This window comes from Cyrtonyx montezumae, unplaced genomic scaffold, assembly GCF_038088225.1.
Source record: "Cyrtonyx montezumae isolate F1298 unplaced genomic scaffold, pur_monq_1.0 scaffold_32, whole genome shotgun sequence".
Lineage (NCBI taxonomy): Eukaryota > Metazoa > Chordata > Aves > Galliformes > Odontophoridae > Cyrtonyx > Cyrtonyx montezumae.
Genome location: NW_027072037.1, coordinates 71,157 through 90,677, shown reverse-complemented (window position 1 = coordinate 90,677; position 19,521 = coordinate 71,157). Strand labels below are relative to the sequence as shown.

General features: G+C 60.0%; 5 protein-coding genes across 5 annotated transcripts in view; 1 reads left to right on the top strand and 4 right to left on the bottom strand.

Moving 5' to 3' along the window:
- Nucleotides 1–362: 362 nt before the first annotated feature.
- On the bottom strand, nt 363–4,238 carry LOC136053867 (uncharacterized). Its single transcript, XM_065744821.1, has 5 exons — nt 3,948–4,238; nt 3,328–3,454; nt 2,448–2,558; nt 1,768–1,869; nt 363–1,682 (listed from the first exon to the last, which is right to left on the bottom strand). The coding sequence occupies exons 1-5, from the start codon at nt 4,236–4,238 to the stop codon at nt 463–465; spliced, it is 1,851 nt and encodes a 616-aa protein (XP_065600893.1). The 3' UTR covers nt 363–462.
- A 1,934-nt stretch (nt 4,239–6,172) lies between these two features.
- On the top strand, nt 6,173–7,011 carry LOC136053923 (GTPase IMAP family member 9-like). The gene is made up of 2 exons (XM_065744893.1): nt 6,173–6,209; nt 6,332–7,011. Exons 1-2 carry the CDS (start codon nt 6,173–6,175, stop codon nt 6,976–6,978), a joined length of 684 nt encoding a protein of 227 aa, XP_065600965.1. The 3' UTR covers nt 6,979–7,011.
- Nucleotides 7,012–10,726: 3,715 nt separating this feature from the next.
- On the bottom strand, nt 10,727–13,200 carry LOC136053920 (GTPase IMAP family member 1-like). The gene is made up of 2 exons (XM_065744891.1): nt 13,101–13,200; nt 10,727–12,245 (listed from the first exon to the last, which is right to left on the bottom strand). Exon 2 carries the CDS (start codon nt 12,185–12,187, stop codon nt 11,423–11,425), a length of 765 nt encoding a protein of 254 aa, XP_065600963.1. The 5' UTR covers nt 12,188–12,245; nt 13,101–13,200; the 3' UTR covers nt 10,727–11,422.
- Nucleotides 13,201–16,237: 3,037 nt separating this feature from the next.
- On the bottom strand, nt 16,238–17,312 carry LOC136053866 (GTPase IMAP family member 1-like). The gene is made up of 2 exons (XM_065744820.1): nt 17,125–17,312; nt 16,238–17,027 (listed from the first exon to the last, which is right to left on the bottom strand). The coding sequence occupies exons 1-2, from the start codon at nt 17,310–17,312 to the stop codon at nt 16,238–16,240; spliced, it is 978 nt and encodes a 325-aa protein (XP_065600892.1).
- Nucleotides 17,313–19,391: 2,079 nt separating this feature from the next.
- The window catches only part of LOC136053900 (SCO-spondin), a 34,293-nt gene continuing 34,163 nt past the window's right edge, over nt 19,392–19,521 (bottom strand). Inside the window, exon 104 of the mRNA XM_065744862.1 lies at nt 19,392–19,486. Within this exon, the coding sequence (XP_065600934.1) occupies nt 19,464–19,486 (23 nt within the window). The 3' untranslated portion in view covers nt 19,392–19,463. The remainder of the gene's footprint in view (nt 19,487–19,521) is intronic.

Genomic DNA, 19,521 nt, shown 5'->3' with positions numbered 1-19,521 from the left:
CACCACGTACACTGCCTGTACCAAGGCAGAGGTGAAGGCAGCACTCTGAGATCCCTTTCTGCCAGGTCCAGCCCAGGCAAGAGAGCACAGCTCACATGCTGGCATACACGAGCATGTGGCAATAGTTTAATGAGGAGAAAGACCACAGTGATTGCACACAGCTCAGCCAGAAAGTGCGCCAGGAGCCTGCTGACACAAAGCTGCCCTTTTTCTCCCTTCTCTTAGACATTTTCCCAGGCTTCTACCTCTTTCACTCGCATCAGCCCTGTTTGTTCTCTGCCCCTAGCTTTTCCCTGAAGCCTCCTGGGCGATCACACTTTTCCCAGCAGATGCTACAAGCCATGTTTTACATCCGTTTAGTACGCCCTTCAGTTTCTCCTGCTAAGCCACATGAGTGGGTTGTGCTGCTGGGTCTGTCCGTTTGCCATGACAGAGCAGGTGTAGCTGCTCATGTTCCAGTGGTCAGCTGTCAGTCTGGGTAATCACAGGCTGCGTTTCCTTACACTGAGTATAGCCAGCAAGGTCAAATGCCCGGCATACAGATTCCAGCATGTAATCAACAGTCCATACGACCATTTCATAAGCATCGTGCAGCAATACATGACCTGGATTAACAATTTTGTATCTTTCAGTGTTTTGCTGAGAGTCAGGTTTATGGATCAACTCTGCCTCCTGCATCCCTTGGTGCACAAGAGCCTCAGGTTGTGCTGCTTCACCCTGCACTTCTCCAGCTGTACCGGGGGGTGGGGATGCAGCTGCTGATTCAAGAGGTGCTGCAGAGGCACTGTGTGCTTCTGATGTCTCTTCCTGGGAGTCTTCCTCCTCAGGCTGTGGGGGCACAGCCACCTTTTGGGAGTCCTCTTTCTTCTGAGACTGTTGGGGCACAGTTACCTGCTGTGCAGGAGGACAAAATGCTCCACAGGTTTCCTTTGTGGAGTCATCTGCCCTAGCTGGAGGATCAGACGATGACACAGGAGGTGCAGAAAGACATTTTGCACAGAAGAAAGCTCGAGGAAACCACACTCTTCTGAAGGAGGGCTTGAGAAATCGCACGCTTCGCTTAGCTCTCCAGATGATACGTTGTACATAGGATTTTCGGTTTGCTAGCCTGTAAGCCATGGCATGAGCCATACAAGTACGACAAACAACTTTACGGACTCTGTCTGGATAAGAAAACCTTTGCACCTGGCAGTATTCATGGTCTTTGAGCACTGAGACCCCGCTATTACTGTTACTGCAGTAGTCATGTTCTCTCAGAGCCTGTGGAAATAGAGTGCAGTGCAGTCCATTTCTCAAACAATAACAGTGGTCTTCCAGAACAGTTTCATTGAGATCCTCAGTAGAGGATTCCCTGTGCCCCCTGTTTGCCTGGAAAACACTTACTTCCTCTAAAACAGGTCTTGGTGTTTGTACAGTCTCTTGAAATGTCTCCATGCAATTATCTTGCAGACACTTGCAAGAAGCCACATTTCCCACGCTTTGTACTAATTCTGTCTTGATCCCTTGTCCATTCACTTTTTCTAAATGCCTGGTTGAACAGCCCATCTGTGCCTTGTCTTGGCTTCCCTCTGGCGTCGACTGGCTGCTGGCTGCCTCTGACCACAACTCACTCTGACCCTCGAGATGTCCAAACTTCTTCAGCAGTCTGCTGGTCCGTAGCAGCCATGGCTCACATTGTTCTCCTGTTGAGAGACAGGTGGACAGTTTGCCTCCAACCTTCAGGCTCTTTGCTGCAGAGCCCAGAGATGGGGCAGAACCAGCACTCACCATGGCTGGGGGGCTGTGTCTCCTCCAGTACCTGGTCCTTGTCAACATCCAACCACCTGCTGGAGCACAACTCTGACAGCCATCTCTTGTTCCCATCGCATCCTGCAGGGAAACTAGAAAGATGTTATCGCCCTGACACGACAAGCCCTCCTGCTGTACAGCAACCTACCTGGAGGAAAAGGCCCTAGGGAATCACAGCATGGCTGAGGCTGGAGGCACTTCTGGGTCCCTGTTCCACCCCAGACCCCAACAGGGCCACCCAGAGCAGGGTTCCCAGCCCTACAATTAGGTGGGTAGGAGATCCCCAAGGAGACCCCATGGCCTCGCTGGGTAGGCCCCATCTGCTGCCAGCAGCCACTGCCCAACTCGTGGGCACTGGGAGGGGGTACTCTCCTTGGGTTGAGCAGCAACAACAACCCTGCTGAGCTGCAGCCCTCGTGCAGGAGATGACAGCCGCCATTAGCCATCACATGCAAGTGCAAGAAGGGCTGCAGGGCCAGACAGAAATACGGGAGATGCTCTTAATGTAGGTAGCGCAGAAAGAAGGGATCAGGACAGGAGAGCAAGTGCGAAGCACAGAGATGCACTGAACACAGAGAGTAAGGACCCTAGTGAGGCCCCTGAAGTGTACTCCCTGTCCAGGTAAGCAGTACCGAGGTAGGTGAACTGTAACTTCTCACCGAGAGACCTGTCAGGTCCATCCCACTTCACTGGGCTCTGTGGTGTGCTGACCCATGGCTCTTCCCCACGTTCCAGCCGATGAACAATGTCAGGTTTGGGGCCTGCATACCCTGTGAAGCAGAGATACGTGTTGTTCTACTACAAAGTGTTGGCTATAGAAATAAATTGTTAACACAGGAAATAAACATCTTCTGTGATGTCTCAGGCTGTGCTTTGCTGTCAGAAGTGTCTGAGTAGAAACCACAATGAAAAGAAAAAAAAAGAAAAAAGAGTTATCAGAACTGTCACCCCGTGGCCAAGGGCAGAGAGAGACCAGCCATAGCCCTGCTGATGGTGCTTCTAGCCAGGGAGATCAGCTGCTTGCCCCAGGAGCAGCTCTGGGATGTAGGATGTGCTGCAGTGCCTGTCTCATACCCTTACACAGTCAAACAGCAACCTCCATCACAAGCTGATTCTCTCTGGTGGACCTTGCAGTCTGAGTGACTCCTATCAGCTGTTCTCACAGTGGGTCTGTCCCCTAAATGCTAGTCCTGCCCTGCTGCTCACTACAGCTCCTTTACTCACGCACAGTGTTCCTGCGCTAGCAACCAGGGAAGAAGACTGAGGTGGTGGCCCAAGGTGGGTCCTTGCCCAACCTCAAGGTATGTGCAAGTCACTGCAGTTATATTTTCAGAAGCACCCACTGTTGGTAGAAAGACACCAAACTCTTGTGCTCTTCCAGCACTATGCCCCCAGGACTGGAGGTTTTCCGGGTGGTTATCTCACTCTGTAGCTGATCAATCTCTAAAGCACTGGGAGCAGCAAGATCCCAATGGATCCAAGTACGATGGAATTCCCTACCCCCGCTACAGCTGTCCAGGATCTGAAACTGCACATTACCCAGTGATGTCAGGAGCTCATAGTTGTCCAGCATGACACTGCAGTAGAGCTCCCTCTGCTCTTCTGTAACCATGTCCCACTCAGCACGGCTCAGATAGACAGCGATGTCCTCAAACGTCACAGACTCCTGCAAAGAAAATATTGTATCCTTGGCAATGCGCACAAAGCATTTACAATGTGCTTTGCTTTCCAAACATTATTTCTGCCCCCAAAAAAGCTACCGCTAGGAGAGGTTCAAAGAACCAATGAACAGGGCTTCCCAGGAGCCTGCATGCCATGGGATGACTGTGGAGCTCCCACGATGCCTCAGCCAGGTGCTCTGCCCAGGCATCCCCTGTGTTTCCAAGGCAGTCAGTGGTGTCCTGACAGCCAGAACCGCTTGCCTGACCACCTGCGTGTCTGCACCAAGGTCTACAGGTGGCTGGGCAGGTGGGAGCAAGCTCCAGGAACCCTGGTCTCCAGGACACAGGAGGAAAGGCAAGACGCAGAGGATGCAGTGCTGCAGGGAGGATGTGCAAGAGGCCCAGCGAGGCGCAGACGCCAGAGGAGCCGGGAGGCACAGGGCAGCGAGGGCCATAACAGGCCTGGCAAGCCTTACTCCACCAGGCCCGAGGTCCTACCTGCGTGTACGAGGCCATGACACCTGAAAAGGCCTCGCAAGCCTCCACTCCCCACTTCCGGTGTGAACGAGCCGGAAGTGGACCCCACACCGGAAAAGCAGGCCTCACGCCGGAAGTAGGCTCTGCACCGGAAACAGGCCGCATGACGCTGGCTCGCTCCCGACAGATCCTCACACGAGCTTCCGGACGAAGCCCCGCCTCCAGCGGAAGCACTCCGCCGGCCGGAAGTGGGGAGGCGCACGTGACCTGCCGCGGCCTGCTATGATGAGGGAGGCTTGTGGGCGCCGCCATTTTGAGCAGTGCCGCAGATCACGTGATTTCCGGCAGCGCTGCCATTGGTGCTGGCACGGCCGAGCTCCTGGAGCGCGGCCCCTCCGTTTCATCTCGTTAATCGTCCGTCGTTTATTCTGAAATTTGGGCTAGGTGATTTTCCTCCTCGCAACTCTCAGTGCTTTGGCTTTGGGGGAGCGGGTGCTGGGGCTGAGGATCTCACAGGAATGGGCACCTGTGAGGGTAGGAGCAAAGCAACGTTTCCTTGGTTGGCGCTAGTGAGAGCCACACATTTATATAGTTTGGATTGAAAGGGACCCACACCTCCTCTACCCCCCCCTGCCGTGGGCTGGATGCCCCCCACCCAGCTCAGGCTGCCTGGGGCCCAGCCGTGCCCTCAGGCACCTCCAGGGGTGGAGTACCCACAGCTCTGGGCAGTGCCAGTGCCCTGCTGCCTCTGGGTAACAGATTTCCCCCTCACATCTGAACTGAATATCCCATGTTTTAGTTTCAAATATTTTCTCCTTGTCACTGTCTGCCTGGGTGAAAAGGCGCTCTCCCTCATGTTTATAAGCTCCCTTTAAGTACTGGAAGGCTGCAGTGGGGTCTTCTTGCAGTCTTTTGGAGGACATGAACACCCCATGCTCCCTCTGCCTGCCTTTCTAGGAGAGGTGCTTCAACCTCAGGGCAATCCCAAACACAGACACAGTCTGAGCAATGGGTGGATTGAGAGCAGCCATGAGGAGAAGGACTTAGGGTTCTTGGTGGATTAAATACTGAACACAAGCTGGCACTATGTTCAGAAGTTGGAGCACCTCTGCTGTGGAGACAGGCTGAGAGTTGTGGGTGTTTAGCCTGGAGAAAAGAAGGCTCTGGGCACCCCTCACTGTGGCCCTCCACAGTGCACTTAAGTTACACTCCTTAAGTACAGGGAGGGAGGGACTCTGTCAGAGAGTGAAGTGGTTGGACAAGGGGGAACGGCTCTAAGCTATCAGACAGTATGTTTAGATCAGACATCAGGAATAAATTGTTCATGATGAGGTTGGTGAGGTACCAACACTGCTGCCCAGAGCTGCGGTTGCTCTATCCCTGTAGTGCCCAGGGCCATGGGTGGGGAATTGTCCCCATGGCAGGGGCTGTGGTTGGGGCTGGGTGGGCTTTATGCTGCCATCCATCCCAAGCCATTCAACGGTTCTAAAAGTTATCAAAGATCCTGTTTCAGCAGCACTGCCCTGTTTTCTTTCTTTCTTTCTTTTTTTTCCTCACAACCAGCCACCAGATGTCCTCTGTTAGTTCAGTCCCTCAGTTTTACCCACAAGCTCTCAATCTGCTCATGGCTGTTTCTCAGAGGCAGCTCTTTTCAATCTCTCCATTTCTCGACATAGGGAAGCTCTCCTTCCCCCTGGCTGGAGTGCAGGACCTGGCACACGGTCTTGTTGAGCTTCATCCCATTGGCCTTAGCTCAACATTCAGCCTGTCCAGTGGGGTGAAGTTCCCCACTCAAACTAAATTTCATCTCCTCACGTGAAGGAATTGTTTACCCTCTGGCTTCTTTCTGTGATTGCTGGGAGGTTTCTGCTGTCATCCAGGAGTGGCTTTGAACAGGAGCTAACTCTTAATAGTTTTCAGATGACTGTTTGTTTAACAGGTCACGTGCAGCACACCCTTTCGCCTGATCCTGCCTTTAAATGTGCTGCTGAGCTGCACAGCTGTTCCAGCCTGGCACTGCTGTGCAGGAGGAGAGCGGCAGAAGCACGAGTGCAGCACTCAGACCTGGCACAGAGCACTTTGCTGAGCTGCCTGCAGCTCTACCACCGCTGCTCCGGGAAAGGAAGAAAGGCCGTGATTGCTGCTTGCAGGGGGCAGCTGTGATTTCCACACAGAAAGTTCATCCAATCCCTCTTTCCAGGTGGGAACAGACTGTCCTTGGAGAGCAGACCTTCCCGGCTCCTGGTATGTACGCTCTCCCAATGGCAGGATGTCTAAACAAAGGTGAGTTGCACTGAGGGCTCCTGGCTGAGCACTGGGGAAGCACGGGGGGTTCACATCCATGCGTGGCAAGCAGGGGCTGTCCGGGCACCGTGGGGCTCACACACGTCTCTGCTGTTCCCCAGAATCCATGCTGAGCATCATCCTCGTGGGCAAGACAGGGAGTGGGAAGAGTGCGACAGGGAACATCATCCTTGGGAAGAGCACATTTGAATCAAAGCTGTCAGCGCATGCAGTAACCCAAGAGTACAGGAAAGCCAAAGGTGTCTTTGCTGGAAGATCAGTTGTTGTTGTTGACACTCCTGGCCTGTTTGATACAAGGGAAGCCAACAAGAAAACAGCTGAAAAGATTAAGGATGGCCTTCGGTACCTCGATGCAGGGGTCCATGCCATCGTCCTGGTGATGCAGCTGGGCCGAATCACTAGGGAAGAGCAGGAAGTGGCTGAGTGGGTGACCAAGATGTTCCACACTAAAGCAGAGAAGTACACAATCCTGTTATTCACCCGAGGAGAACAGCTGGATAATCCAGAAGACCTGAAGCGTTTCATAGAAAAGAGCCCATACCTCGCAGGGCTGGCAGCAAAGTGTGGAAATCGGTACATCGCTTTCAGCAACATTGCCACCGGGGAGAAGAGGGAGCGGCAGGTTGCAAAGCTCATCGAAATGATTGATGCCATGGTACTCAAGAATTGTGATGCTCCGCTTTACACACGGGAGATGATGGATGAAGACACACGGACTTTCTTTGAAAAGCTCTGTACCATCCTGTAGGCAGCAAGGGGTCAGTCTGGGAGGAGATGTGACCTCTGTGCTCTGATGACACTCTCCTTCCTTGCTTGCAGTTCCCTTCCTTCCTAATCCATTTCCTGTGCTTTCCCACGCCCCGTGTGACTGCGTTCCCCGTGGGCTGTGGGTGTGCAATGTGTGTGTGCTGCTGTGTCGCTTCACTCTGCTGCTGTCTCTCTGCTTGCACTGCTGTGTCGCAGCCGTTGTGTTGGGGAGCTGCAGGCAGCAGCTGCCCAGTGGATGCTGCGCTCTGCTGCTCTTGGCACTGCTGCACCGACGCTCTCCTCCCCAGGTCTGCAGGCATGGATGAGCTGAGACGGATGGGAACATTGGGGCTGTGAGATGTTCTCCTCGGGAGAGGGCTTGGCACGGTGCGGTGCCGTCCCACTGAGAGCCAGGGCTGGAAGGAGCCCTGTGGGGCTGGGGGGCTCGCGGTGCCGCTGTCCATCCCATCGCAGTGAGACACTGCTGCTGCCATGGCTGCAGGGGCTCTGCCTCCACGGGGCCATACGGGGCATGCTGTGTGTTGGTGGGACTGAAGGATCTCTCAATAAATGCTAAGCTTTGCTGCGTGGTGGAGAACCTGTCCCACGTTCATCTCCCATACAGACAGGGGGTGGGAGGCGGCCCATGAGGAGGCAGGGATTGCAGACCCGCAGTGGGGCTGAGGATGGGGACCCCTCAGGATCCCCCGGTCCCTCCTGCCTCAGCTGGGCCACCCAGAGCAGGGTGCCCCGGACCCGCAGCCCACGGTGGGGGGCTGGGAGATCCCTGAGGAGGAGAGCCCATGGCTGCTGGTCCCTGTGTGGTGCTGCCTGCAGGCAGGGGAGCTCCTGGGCTGCAGTTTGTGCCCAGCACCGTGTGCTGGCCCTGGCACTGCTGGGCAGAGCCCGGCTGCATCACCTTGCAGCTCCTGTGGGCGTTTATGGTCACAGTGGATCCCCCTCATCCTGCCCCGCTCTCTCCTCCCAGCAGAGCTGCCCCAGACTCTCCCCAGTGCATCCCTGTCTCTCCTGTGCTGGGGGCGTAGAGCTGGACCCAGTGCTGCCAGTGCACCGGTGCTGAGCAGAGGGCAGAATCCCACCAGTGCCACTGCTGGCAGCACTATCCCAGCACAGCCCAGACACCTTCAGCCTTTGCCTGAGGGACATGGCTGCTCCGGGTCCCCTCGGTGCCCAGCAGCACCCCAGGGCCCTTCTGCTCACAGCCGTGCCCCCAGCAGCCCCAGAGCCGGGGAGGAGTGGGTGAGGGGCTTCAGGACAGGCTGCGATGTGCAGGCAACATCGGGAGCCACACGAGAGCTCTCCTGCATGACATGGATTTGAACAGCTCCGCACCTCTCTGTGACAGCCGAGCGGGGGTGGTGGGGGGAGCATGGGGCTGGGGGGCGGGGGGGGGCCGGGACACGCAGCCTGGTGAGGAGGGGGTGAGTGGGGGCTGCAGGGATCGGGCTGTGGGGGAGCTGCCGTGATGCAGAGCTGAAACCCTCTGCCTCCCCACACTCTTCGTTTCGTTCCCTGCAGTGCCCGGAATGCGGCGTTCATGGGAGCGGGTTTTTGTGCAGCCTTCGGCCTCACCCCGTGGGCACTGCCTCGGCTCAGGGGCGGCTGCAGGGCAGCACAGAGACGTGAGATACATCACGAGCAAACACCGTGCTGTGCTCCTGTTTGTCCCCGTGGGGCAGTGCCCGGCGCTCGCGGCCCATCGGCACTCAGTCGGAGTCCTGGCAGGATTCTCTTCTTTAATTCCACACCACGTCAGGTCCTTGGCAACCCCTAACGAAGCAAGCACACCCCCAGACAGAGGTGCGCTCAGTTTTACACGGCTGGTTGTACAACTGCCTCTCTTTACAGCTTCTAATTGGGTCCTGTGGCTCTCCTTTGCCGGGCACACCCATGATGGGCCCCCAGACCTGCTCCAGGCAGGGGACGGTGGAATCCCTTCCCATCCTTTCTTCAGCGATGGAGGCGGTTGGCAGCATGTCATCAGCCCTCCAGGAGCCCAAGGGACGCTTACAGGACACTCTCCTTCTCGCTGATAGCACTGCCTCGAGGCAGAAGTGTTTCTTTTTCACTCCTTCTTTGAATATTTACGATCATCCGATTCTGCTTTTCACCCTGGTGGACTGCACATCCCCTTTTTGAGACAATACATCCATTGGGTCCACCTGCCTTTTTTCCCGTCAGTCCTCATGCTGGCCCTACAGACCTCCATGGCCCTAAGGCTCCCCATCCCCTACAGCCCCCCATGGCCCTACAGCCCCCCATGGCCCTACAGCCCCCCATGGCCCTACAACCCCCCATGGCCTTACAGCATCTCATGACCCTGCAGCCCCTCACAGCCCTACGGATCCCCACAGGGAGCAGAGGGTCAGCACTGAGCTCTGCTCTCTGGTGACATTGACAGCACTGAAGGGAACAGCATGGGGCTGTCAGGGGAGAGTTGGGTGGGGGCGAGGGAAAGGCTGTGCCCCATCTCTTAAAGTGGGATGGGATACGGAGGGATGGTGCTCATGGCCATGGGGTGTGCGGGGCGTTCTGGGTGGTGGCTGTTGCGTGCTAGGGGTTAAGTGCTCCATGCAAGAACCAAAGTCCTGTGTGCTGAGTATCACTTTCTGTTTTGTTCTTTGCACTTTCCGGAGCTGAGCGCGTTTACGGGAATTGCCAATTTGTGGACCTTGTTCCTCATGCACTGTGTGTGCAGGTGGGGCTGGGTGCTGCCTGGCTCGGGGCAGCACAGGGCAGGGCCGGGCTGTGGGGCTGGGTGCCGCCTGGCTCGGGGCAGCACAGGGCAGGGCCGGGCTGTGGGGCTGGGTGCCGCCTGGCTCGGGGCAGCACAGGGCAGGGCCGGGCTGTGGGGCTGGGTGCCGCCTGGCTCGGGGCAGCACAGGGCAGGGCCGGGCTGTGGGGCTGGGTGCCGCCTGGCTCGGGGCAGCACAGGGCAGGGCCAGGCTGCAGCGCCCAGCACCGCTCAGCCCCGGGCTCTGCCCTCCCAGCACAGGGTGCAGAGATAGCGGGGGTCTGGAGGAAATGGGCCCTGATGAAGCAACGTTGCTCCTCGTCTGAGCCACAGAACCAGAGATCACAGACTGGTTTGAGTCGGAAGGGACCTATAAAGGCCGTGTGGTCCCACTGCCTGCGATGCACAGCGACGGCCACAGCTCCATCGGTGCTCAGAGCCCATCCCCTGACCGTGGGTGTCTGCAGGGATGGGGCACCACCACCTCTCTGGGCAGCCCGTGCAGGGCCTCACTGCCCTCGCTGGAAGCAGCTTCTTCCTTATATCCAATCTCCATCTCCCTTCTGTGAGTTTGAAGCCATTTCCCCTTGCCCTGTCACACAGATCCTGCTGCAGAGTCTGCCTCCCTCACTCTCAGCTCTCCCCACATCCTTCCCTCCTCCCGCTGCACAGCCTCAGCTCTCAGCCTGTCCTCATAAGGGATGTCCCATCCCTGGGGTCACACTGTGCCCTCCTCTGGATGCACCCCAGCAGCACCGAGCACTCCCTGTCCGAACGCAGCCAGGGTCCCATTGGTTTGAGGGCTGTGAGGGCACAGTGCCCACCCCTAGTGTCCCCGGGTCCTCAGCAGTGCTGCGCTCTGCCCTGACACCCCCAGCACATACCACGAACTCAGATTCCTGTTCTCCTCGTGTTCTATTCACCGACCAGACCCACGACTTGGAGGTGTACAGAGTAACAGTAAAAATGGGGCTGTCGTCTCTAATGAGGGGTGTGTGCCCGACACGCATAGGACATCACCCACACAGAGCTGGGATGCACACAGAGCTCTCCGTTTTATTTCTGTGCAGAACCAAGTGCTTGGCGGTCCTTCCCCAAACAAGCACACCCCCAGGCAGAAGTGCGGCTATCTTTACAGGGCTGTTTACCAAATTAAATCTGTACAGTTTCTAATTGGGTACGCTGATACATCGTGGCTGGGCGGGCGTACACGGAGCTCCAGGGCTCTGCATTCAGGAGGAGACAGCGGCTGTGTCATCCCGATGGTCTGACCACAGCAATAGGTGTTGGGTTTAGGATGTAATTACCCCAAAGGAGCCCAGTGGACACTTATGGGACACCTTGCCTTCTCTTCTCGTTGGCAGTTCATGGCCCTACAGCTCCTTATGGCCCTACAGCATCACAGGGAGCGGAGGGGCAGCGCTGAGCTCTGCTCTGTGGTGACAGTGACAGCGCCCGAGGGAGCGGCATGAAGCTGTGTCAGGGGAGGGTCGTGGGGGGTGAGGGGAGGGCTGTGCCCCAGAGGGTGGTGGGCATGGAGCAGCTCCCCAGGGCGGCAGGGACACGGGTCTGGGCAGCGGGCACTGGGGAATGGTGATGGGAGGGGATGGGGCAGCACCCGCAGCCCCGAACGCTGTGGGATTATGGGATTCTGATATTTGGGGACTGTGGGTTTGTGGGATTCAGCCATTCATCTGTTCCACCCAATAAGGAAGCAGATGAAAATCACAGCGATGAAAATGAGAGCGATCCCATATCTCAGAAGGAATGTCCTGTACGGCACAGAGCTGAGCAGCACGACCCACGGGTTGCTCACACTCTCCATGTGACGCCTCACTTTCTCTTCCGTTAGGAAGGAATCCAGGTACATCCCGTTGCTGTAGTACCTGCCCCCGTTCTCCTGCACCGTTTGGAGGACCTTCTCCATCAGCTGCTGGACCTGCCGGTCCCGCTCGGCTCCGTCAGCCCGGTTGTTGATGCTGCAGTACCTGCGCCTGCATTTCTGGATCAGCCTGCTCAGAGCTTTGTTGTCGGTGTAGGTCACGTAGCTGTGCAGCGATCCCGACACCAGCTCTTCTCCTCGTGTGAACACGACGATCGTGTACTCGAACACGCCGTCCCCGAAGATGTCCCGCACGCCCTGCACGGCCTCCTGGTCCTCCTGGGTGAAGCGTCCCAGCTGGGTGACCAGCAGCAGCACGTGGGGGCCCGGGGAGGACAGCTCAATGCAGCGGGCGATTTCCCTGCACGCCTCGGCGCTGCCGTTCCACAGCTGGAAGATGTCGGCCGTGTCGATCACCACGATGTCCTCGCCGTCCCAGCGCCCGGTGGCTGTCTCGCAGCTGCGGGTCACCGGCACGGTGGACAGCTTGGAGTCGAAGACACGTCGCCCAAGGAGGGTGTTTCCTGTGGCACTTCGTCCCCCCCCCGTCTTCCCAACCAGGAGCAGCCGCATCGCGGAGCCTCTGCCGTCCCCGAGCAGTGGGGGGACACGTCGAGAGCCCGTGGGTGTGCTGCGGGGACACAGGAGGAGGTGCGGGGCTCCATCAGCTGCTCAGCCGGCCTCTGCGGGAGCGCTGCGCTGCAGACGGACCCAGCAGCACCCGGAGAGCGGCGGAGAAAGGGGAGAGTGGAAAGAGAGCTGCGACACCACGTCACACAGAGGCACAGAGCAGAGGGACAGTGACAGCCCACGGTGCAGCCACGGCAGGGGGGGGGTGGTGACACGACCCCCTTGGGAGGTGACAGGGACCCTCTGGGAGGTGACATGCAGCTGGGGCTGGCGTGGGGCTGAGTGCACTGCCAAGGGTATCCCTGTGCTGGGGTTGTGGCTGTGCTGATGGATGGGGCGGGTGTGCACTGTGCTCGTGTGAGCACAGGGAGTGCGAAGCAGGGAGAAGGGGAGTGGGGAGAGGAGAAAAGGGGAATTAAAGGAAGGGGGAAGAGGAAATGGGGAGAAGAGAAAGGGAACAAGAAAAACGGGGAGAGGAAACAGAGAAGGGAGACGAGGTACGTAGCGAGGGAGGACAAGGGGAGAAAAGGGAAAAAAGAGGAAGAAGGGAAAAAAGAGGGGAGAGAGAAAAAGGTGTAAAAGGGAAAAGATAAAAGGGGACAGAGAAAAATGAATGGAGGGGTCAGGGGACGGAGTCCTCCCCTGCCTGCTCCCACTGCCCCCTCCCCCCCTCCCCTCGCTCTCCAGCCCGTTCCTCCCCGCAGCTCCGACCCCCGGCTGCATCCTGCCCGGCACAGCCGCGTCCCCGCGGGGCCGAGCACCACCACGAATCGTCGGCCCGGAGAGCAGAGATCCGCCCCGGCTCCGCCCGCACCCCCTCTTTGCCCCACGCCGTGACGCTCGGCGCGACATTCACCCTTTCCTTGAGCTCCTCCGGGCACCGAGCTGTCCGCGCCGTCGGACCGAAGCGCAGCACTGACCCCGAGGGAACGGCCCCGGCTGATTCCGTTATCGCCGCCCCACCCGGCACCGCCCCGTGGCACGGAGCCCGCAGCCGGATGACCTCCCTGCTGTACGCGATAGTGCTGATCATTGGAGGACCCACGGGGGGCGGGGGGGCCCGGGCAGCTGCAGGAAGTGGGGACAGCCAGCCCACGGCAGGGAGTTGGAACGGCGTCTTGTAGGGCCACGGGGAGCTGTATAACCGCATGCACCGGTACAGGTTGGGGATGAGCTGCTGGAGAGGAGCTCTGAGGAGAGGGACCTGGGTGTCCTGGTGGGTGACAGGCTGGCCATGAGCACTGTGCCCTGGTGGCCAAGAAGGACAATGGGATCCTGGGGTGCATTAAAAAGAGCGTGGCCAGCAGGTCGAGGGAGGGGATCCTCCCCCTCTGCTCTGCCCCACGGAGGCCACCTTTAGACTGCAGTGTCCAGTTCTGGGTTCCCCCCGTCAAAAAGATGGGGATCTCCAAGGAGGAGTCCAACAGAAGGCCACGAAGATGACACAGGGCCTGGAACACCTCCCGGACGAGGAGAGGCTGAGTGACCTGGATCTGTTCAGCCTGGGGAGGAGAAAGCTGAGCGGGGATCTGATCGATGTCTATTAATATCTACAGGGAAATGGGAGGCCGGTGGGTGAGGCCAGGCTCCTGTGGGGTGCAGCAATAGGACGAGGAGTGGTGGCCTAAACCTGGGACACAGGCAGCCCCGCACCGACACGCAGAACTTCTTGATGGTGACACAGCACTGGAGCAGGTTGTCCAGAGAGGTGGCGGAGTCCCCTCCCATGGAGACCCATCCCCACGCCGAGCTGGGTGACCACCCGCACGTCCCTTCCAACCCACGCGGTTCTGCGATCTCTGCTCCTCCGTTTCATGTTCACATTTCCAACCACTCCTTTTTTGCTGTCCCCCGTGGCTGTGGCCAGCTCCAGCTCCAAGCTTTGTCCACGCCGTACGCTCCCCCGCAATGGCAAACAGCATCTCTGCTGCTCTCCCACCCCCCAGCTTCACTCCCGGGGGCCGTACCCATTCTTTTTCTGCCCGCTCCAGCCCCCCCATGCCCGAGACCCCACGCCGGGGGGGCAGCCCCCCAGACCTGGCCGACGCCGTGCCTGTTGCGGGGCAGGATTGGGCCCGAAGGGCGGTGCTGTGCAAACCCGGCGCTGCATTTTCTGCTCAGTGCGTGATTTCTGGGAAAGGGAGCGGCTGAGCCGGGAGCGGACCCCCCCGAGGGCAGCGGGGAGCAGCGGCATCGCTTTCACTTTCTGTTGCTGCCTTCCGGATGAGGTCTGAAGCTGAAAAGAGGGGCGGCTCGGCTTTCAGAGCACCGGGGAGGTGTGAACGAGGGGCAGAGGCAGCAGCTGCACAGCTCCGTGGCACAGCTGAGCGCGGGTGGGCGGCTCCACGCGGGGACAGCATCTCAGGCCGTGCTGCAGCGCGGGGCTGTGCCAGCTCGTGGTGCCTTCGGGTGCTCCGATCTTCCACTGCTGGGGATGTTTCCTCAGATGCGTAACCAATCCTGCCCCCACCCTCTGGGTCCTGCTTTGGGGGTGTGAATGCCCCAGGCCCCCACCCGGGACGTGTGTCCCCTGGGACCAGCGGCACCTCGCAGCCCACGACGCAGCAGCAGCAAGATTCGTGTGTTAACACGACGAAGGAGGTGGCACGGGCACGGCAGCAAGGTGTCACAAATGCCCCGAAATCCTGCAGGGCAGCAGGAAGGAGGGCCGGGTCCCTCGGGGTCCTTGCTCCCAGCAGACACCTGGCCCCTCACCCCGTATCCTTTGCTCCCTCCATGTGCCACATTCAGGGGTCTCCCCAAACCCCACGCCCACCCCACCATCCTGCAGGGACGTGAGGAGTGCTCAGAGCATGGCAGGGAGGGCCCCACAGCCAAGCCCATCGTGGCCCTACTGCCACCAGAGCTGCTGATGGGTCCCCTCCTGTGGGCGCAGTCCCCCTCCCATGGGTGCTGCTCCCGACCCATGGGTGCAGTTCCTGTCCTGCGGGTGCTGTTCCCACCTCGTGGGTGCCGCTCCCATCCATGGGCACTGTGCCCCACCACGTCCTGGCCGCACCACCAGCAGTGGGATGGGGACAAAGCCACGACACAGCACAGCAGAGCTCACCCTGCACGCTGTCGTGTTCACACTGAGATGTGCGGTCCGTGTGGGGCTGCAGCTCCACTCCGGGGAAAAGCAGCCACGTGTTTGGCACAGTGCTGCAGGGCAGCGTTGGTGGCACAGCGAGACGGTGCCACACGGTTGTTGAAGGCAAAGCACCGGCCCCTGCAGTCCCGCAGCAGTGATGGGGTGAGGGGACGGAGCACCGAAGGGACCCCCAGAGGGGTCCCCACCGCCATCCTGTCCCGCAGCCATGCATATCTCCCCCTGCCAGACTCACCAGAATTAACGGGCGGATGTTAATGATGGTGCCGGGTGTGAGGGAGATGTCTCCTGCTTCACTCACACGGCAGAGAGAGAAGTGAGGAAAGGTTGAGCCACAGCTCCAGCAGCTCCATGTGCTCCCACTCCCCGGGTCCCGTTGGCAGCAGTGGGGGGAAGGGCTGTGCCAGGGAGTGGCGGGGTGTGAGGCAGACACCTGTACCCCCCCCTCGGGGCCGCCCACCCCACACCATCCCGTGGCCCCCGTCCCGTCCTGGACACCACCCATGGAGCCCGGTCCCTGTCACTCCAAGCCGTGCGCCCGGTGCCCCCCGTGCCTCGAGCAGATCTATGTGGTGCAGCCCTGGGGGTCCGTGCCCCCCCTGCCGGCCCCCACCGCGCCCCACACCCGGGCCGAGCTCCCTTCCCGACCCACCCTGACACAACACGACACACACGTGCGTGGAACAGCCATGTTCTACAACGGTGACAGCAAAGGCCCAAAGCGTGGGGTGACCTCAGGGCTCGCAGCGGTGCTCGTGGCCCAGGACACCGTGGGGGCGATGTCCCGAGTGGGGCACAGGGCAGCGGACGAGGGCTTTGCCAGCACCGGGTCTGCTCATGGGGCAGCTCCGAGCCGGGAGAGCTCCTCAGCGCCCGCACGGTGTTCAATCCCCCTTGCAGAAGCACAGAAAATTGCTCATGCTGCGGGGCTCCCTGTGCGGCCGCGTGGCGACGTGCAGAGCCCTCCGCAGCACCGCGTCGGCCTGCACGTCCCGCTCCGGCCGGGGCTCTCTGTTGCCCACGGCGCAGTACTGCTCCCCGCACGCATCCACCAGTTTCTTCAGCGCTCCGTTCTCGGCCGTCCTCACGTAGGTGTCCAGCGAGTCGTCCTCCAGGTCTTCCCTCCGCGTGAACACCACCATCATGTGCTCCGTGGCGTCCCCGAACACCTTCCTCACGCCCTTCTGCACCTCCCGGTCCTCCCGCGTGTAGCGGCCCAGCTGGGTCACCAGCAGCAGCACGCAGGGTTTGCGGGCGGCGAAGTCGAGGCAGCGCTTGCGCTCTTCAGTCAACTTCTTCTTGTCCCAGGACGACCCCCCGAAAATGGCCGGGGTGTCCATGACCGCCACGCGCCACTCGCCCCACTCCCGCCCGCCCTCGGTACACGTGGTGGTGACGGGCTGGGACGACAGCTGGGACACGAACTGCTCCCGGGACAGCAGCGTGTTGCCGGTGGCACTCCGCCCCGCGCCGCTCCGGCCCAGCAGCACGATGCGCAGCTCCGGGCGCTCAGCGGCGCCGGCGCCTGCGGGGACGAGGGGACACGGGGTGGGCGTTAGGGACAGCTTTTCCCCCCAGAGAGAGAGGGGGTCACCGTCCCTCGAGGTGTCCACGGTTGTGAGTGGAGGACACTGCGGGAACGCCTCCTGTCGGAGGGCACGGGGGACCCCATCCCTTGGGGACTGAGGGGATTGGGGACCCCATCCCCCGGCTCTTTTGTGCAGCAGTGGGTCGGATCCAGCCGCTCAGGGCTGCCCGCGTGTGACCGTACCCCGTGGGGTCCGGCCCGTGGACACGCTCACCTCTGCCCCCGCGCGCCCCGTCCCCGCGCTCGTCCCCTTCCCGTGTCCCGGCGCTCTCGGCTCTCGCGTCTCTTTCCTTTCGCTTCATCTCGCGGCCGTCGGAGCCGCTCTTCCGCCGCTCCTCCTCCCGTGCCGTGCACCCCGAGCTGTCCGCCATGGGCGCGGAGCCGCGGCCGCCTCTGTCCGCTCCCCGTCCGCTCCCGGCACCGACGGCTCCGCTCCGCTCCCGTTCGCCCGACGGACCGCCGCGCTCCGCGGGACGGGGACCGCCTCTGGGCGGGGAGGGGCGGCCGTGGAGCTCCCGGGGCGGAGCCGCGGCCCCGGGGTCGGTGCGGGGAAGTGCGGGGCCGGGACACGGAGGGTGGGGTCGCGGGGACATGATGACACGGGGGACACAGGGACGCGGGGACACTGGGACGTGTGAGAAAGTGGCTGGAAGGAATCGAGCTTCACCTCGGGGTGAGTGATGAGTGGAGAGCTCGTGGGGGGAGAATTAAGGGGCTGCTAAGGTGGGGGGCTGTGTCACGGGTCCCTCCATCAGACTGATACTGGAAAAGCAACACCGCCAGGCTCGCCTCGCCCAGGAGGTTCCCTTTCTCTCGTGGGATGTGGAGGAGCCCACGGGGAGAGGTGCGGTGCTGCTGGACCTTGCTCTGACAGACACGGGAGGGATGGTTGGGGTGAGAGAAGGTTGGGGGCAGCCTGGGGTGCAGTGGGCGTGAGATGGAGTTTGGAAGCATCAGGGCAATAAGAACTGCAACCCTGGACATCAGGAGAGCCCACTTCACCTCCTGAAGGACTTATCTGGAGGTAAGCCCAGGGTTGGTGTGCTGGAAGGTGAGGGGCACCGAGGGGGACGGCCGATATTCAAGCACCAGATCTCCAAGCTTGGGATCGATGCATCCCCAGGAGTGAGAAATCAGGCAGAGAGACCCACGTGGGTGAGCGAGGAGCTCATGGGACGACTCAGATGGAAAAAGCAAATCTATGGAGTGTGGAAAAGGGGTCGGGTCCTCGGGAGGAGCACAGCCCATGGGAGGGCAAAGCCCCGTTCTTGGGGCTGGAGATCACTGCTTGGGGTTCTTGGGATGGTTTAAACATTCACGGGTCCCCGTTTCAGAAAGTCAGAAGGGAGGACCGACTTTCTCTTTCAATTCAGACAGGAGTTGCAACCGGTTTCCTGTGTGAATGCCCCCGCCTGCATTTCCATTCCTGGTGCAGCCCAGCCCAGCCCAGGTGAGCGGCAGCATCACCCGGCTGCCCTCATTTCAGTGTTCAGCTCTGCACGATCTGTGCTGTCCGTCTCCTTGTTCCCCCGACAGTCGCTGTGCTGTGAAGGAACTGCTCAGAATTCGTGAGCTCCACGCACAGCCGGTCCCGTCCCGTCACAGCACTCACATCTGGTGGAGGGTTTTTGCCTTTGGTTCCCATCTCCGTTCCGTTCCGTCCAACCAGCACCGTCTTAACGAGCAGTGAGTTATGTTTCGTAGGGGAAGGACACGCAGGAATTCCCTCGCTTTCATCCTCACCCTCACTCTCATCCTCATCTTCATCCTCATCCTCCTCATCCTCATTCTCACCCTCTTCATCCTTCACCACATCCTCATCCCCACCCTCACTCTTGTCCCTGTCTTCACTCCCATCCTCATCCTTGTCCTTGTTCTCATCCTCACTCTCACCCTGGTCCTGCAGGGCTGAGCCCAGGGCAGCTTCCCTGCACCTTGTCCATGCAGCAGCTGTGGCTCAGGCAAAGCTCTGCTGCTCTGCAGCTCAGCATGGCATGGTGGCACAGCACGATGCCATGGGATCGCAAGGCATTGCAGGAGAGAAAGGCACTGCGGGACAGCAAGGCACTGTGACAGCATGGCACTGCGGCACGGCACGGCACCACGGCACAGCCATGGCACCACGGCACAGCCATGGCACCATTATGCTGGGGGCACTGCATGGATTCTGGAGCCCAATGGGGTGTGGGAAACATCCAGACCTGGTGCCAGGGCTCTGAGCTGGCCCCGTGTGGTCCTGGCTCTGCTCCCCCTCTTGGTCACTGTGTGAGTGCATTACCTCTGCCATGTCGCTCTCTCCTGGTCCTGTCCCAGTAACCCCGAGCCCCTCGAGCCCCCCCAGACCCTCACCTTGCATCCATCTCCATCCCCACCTGTCCCCTGCCACCTTCCCATCCTTGCTCCCAACAAGGCATGGCTGAGTCGAGAGCTTGTGTCTTTATTGCAGGACAGGAGAGGGGAGGGGGACGCCTCGGGGTCCTCCACCACCGTGGCACGCAGCAGGACAGCTTCCCTCCGGGGCATCAGCGCTTGGAGAAATCCCCACCTGCCGGACAGGGGGTGAGGTGAGGCTGGGGATGC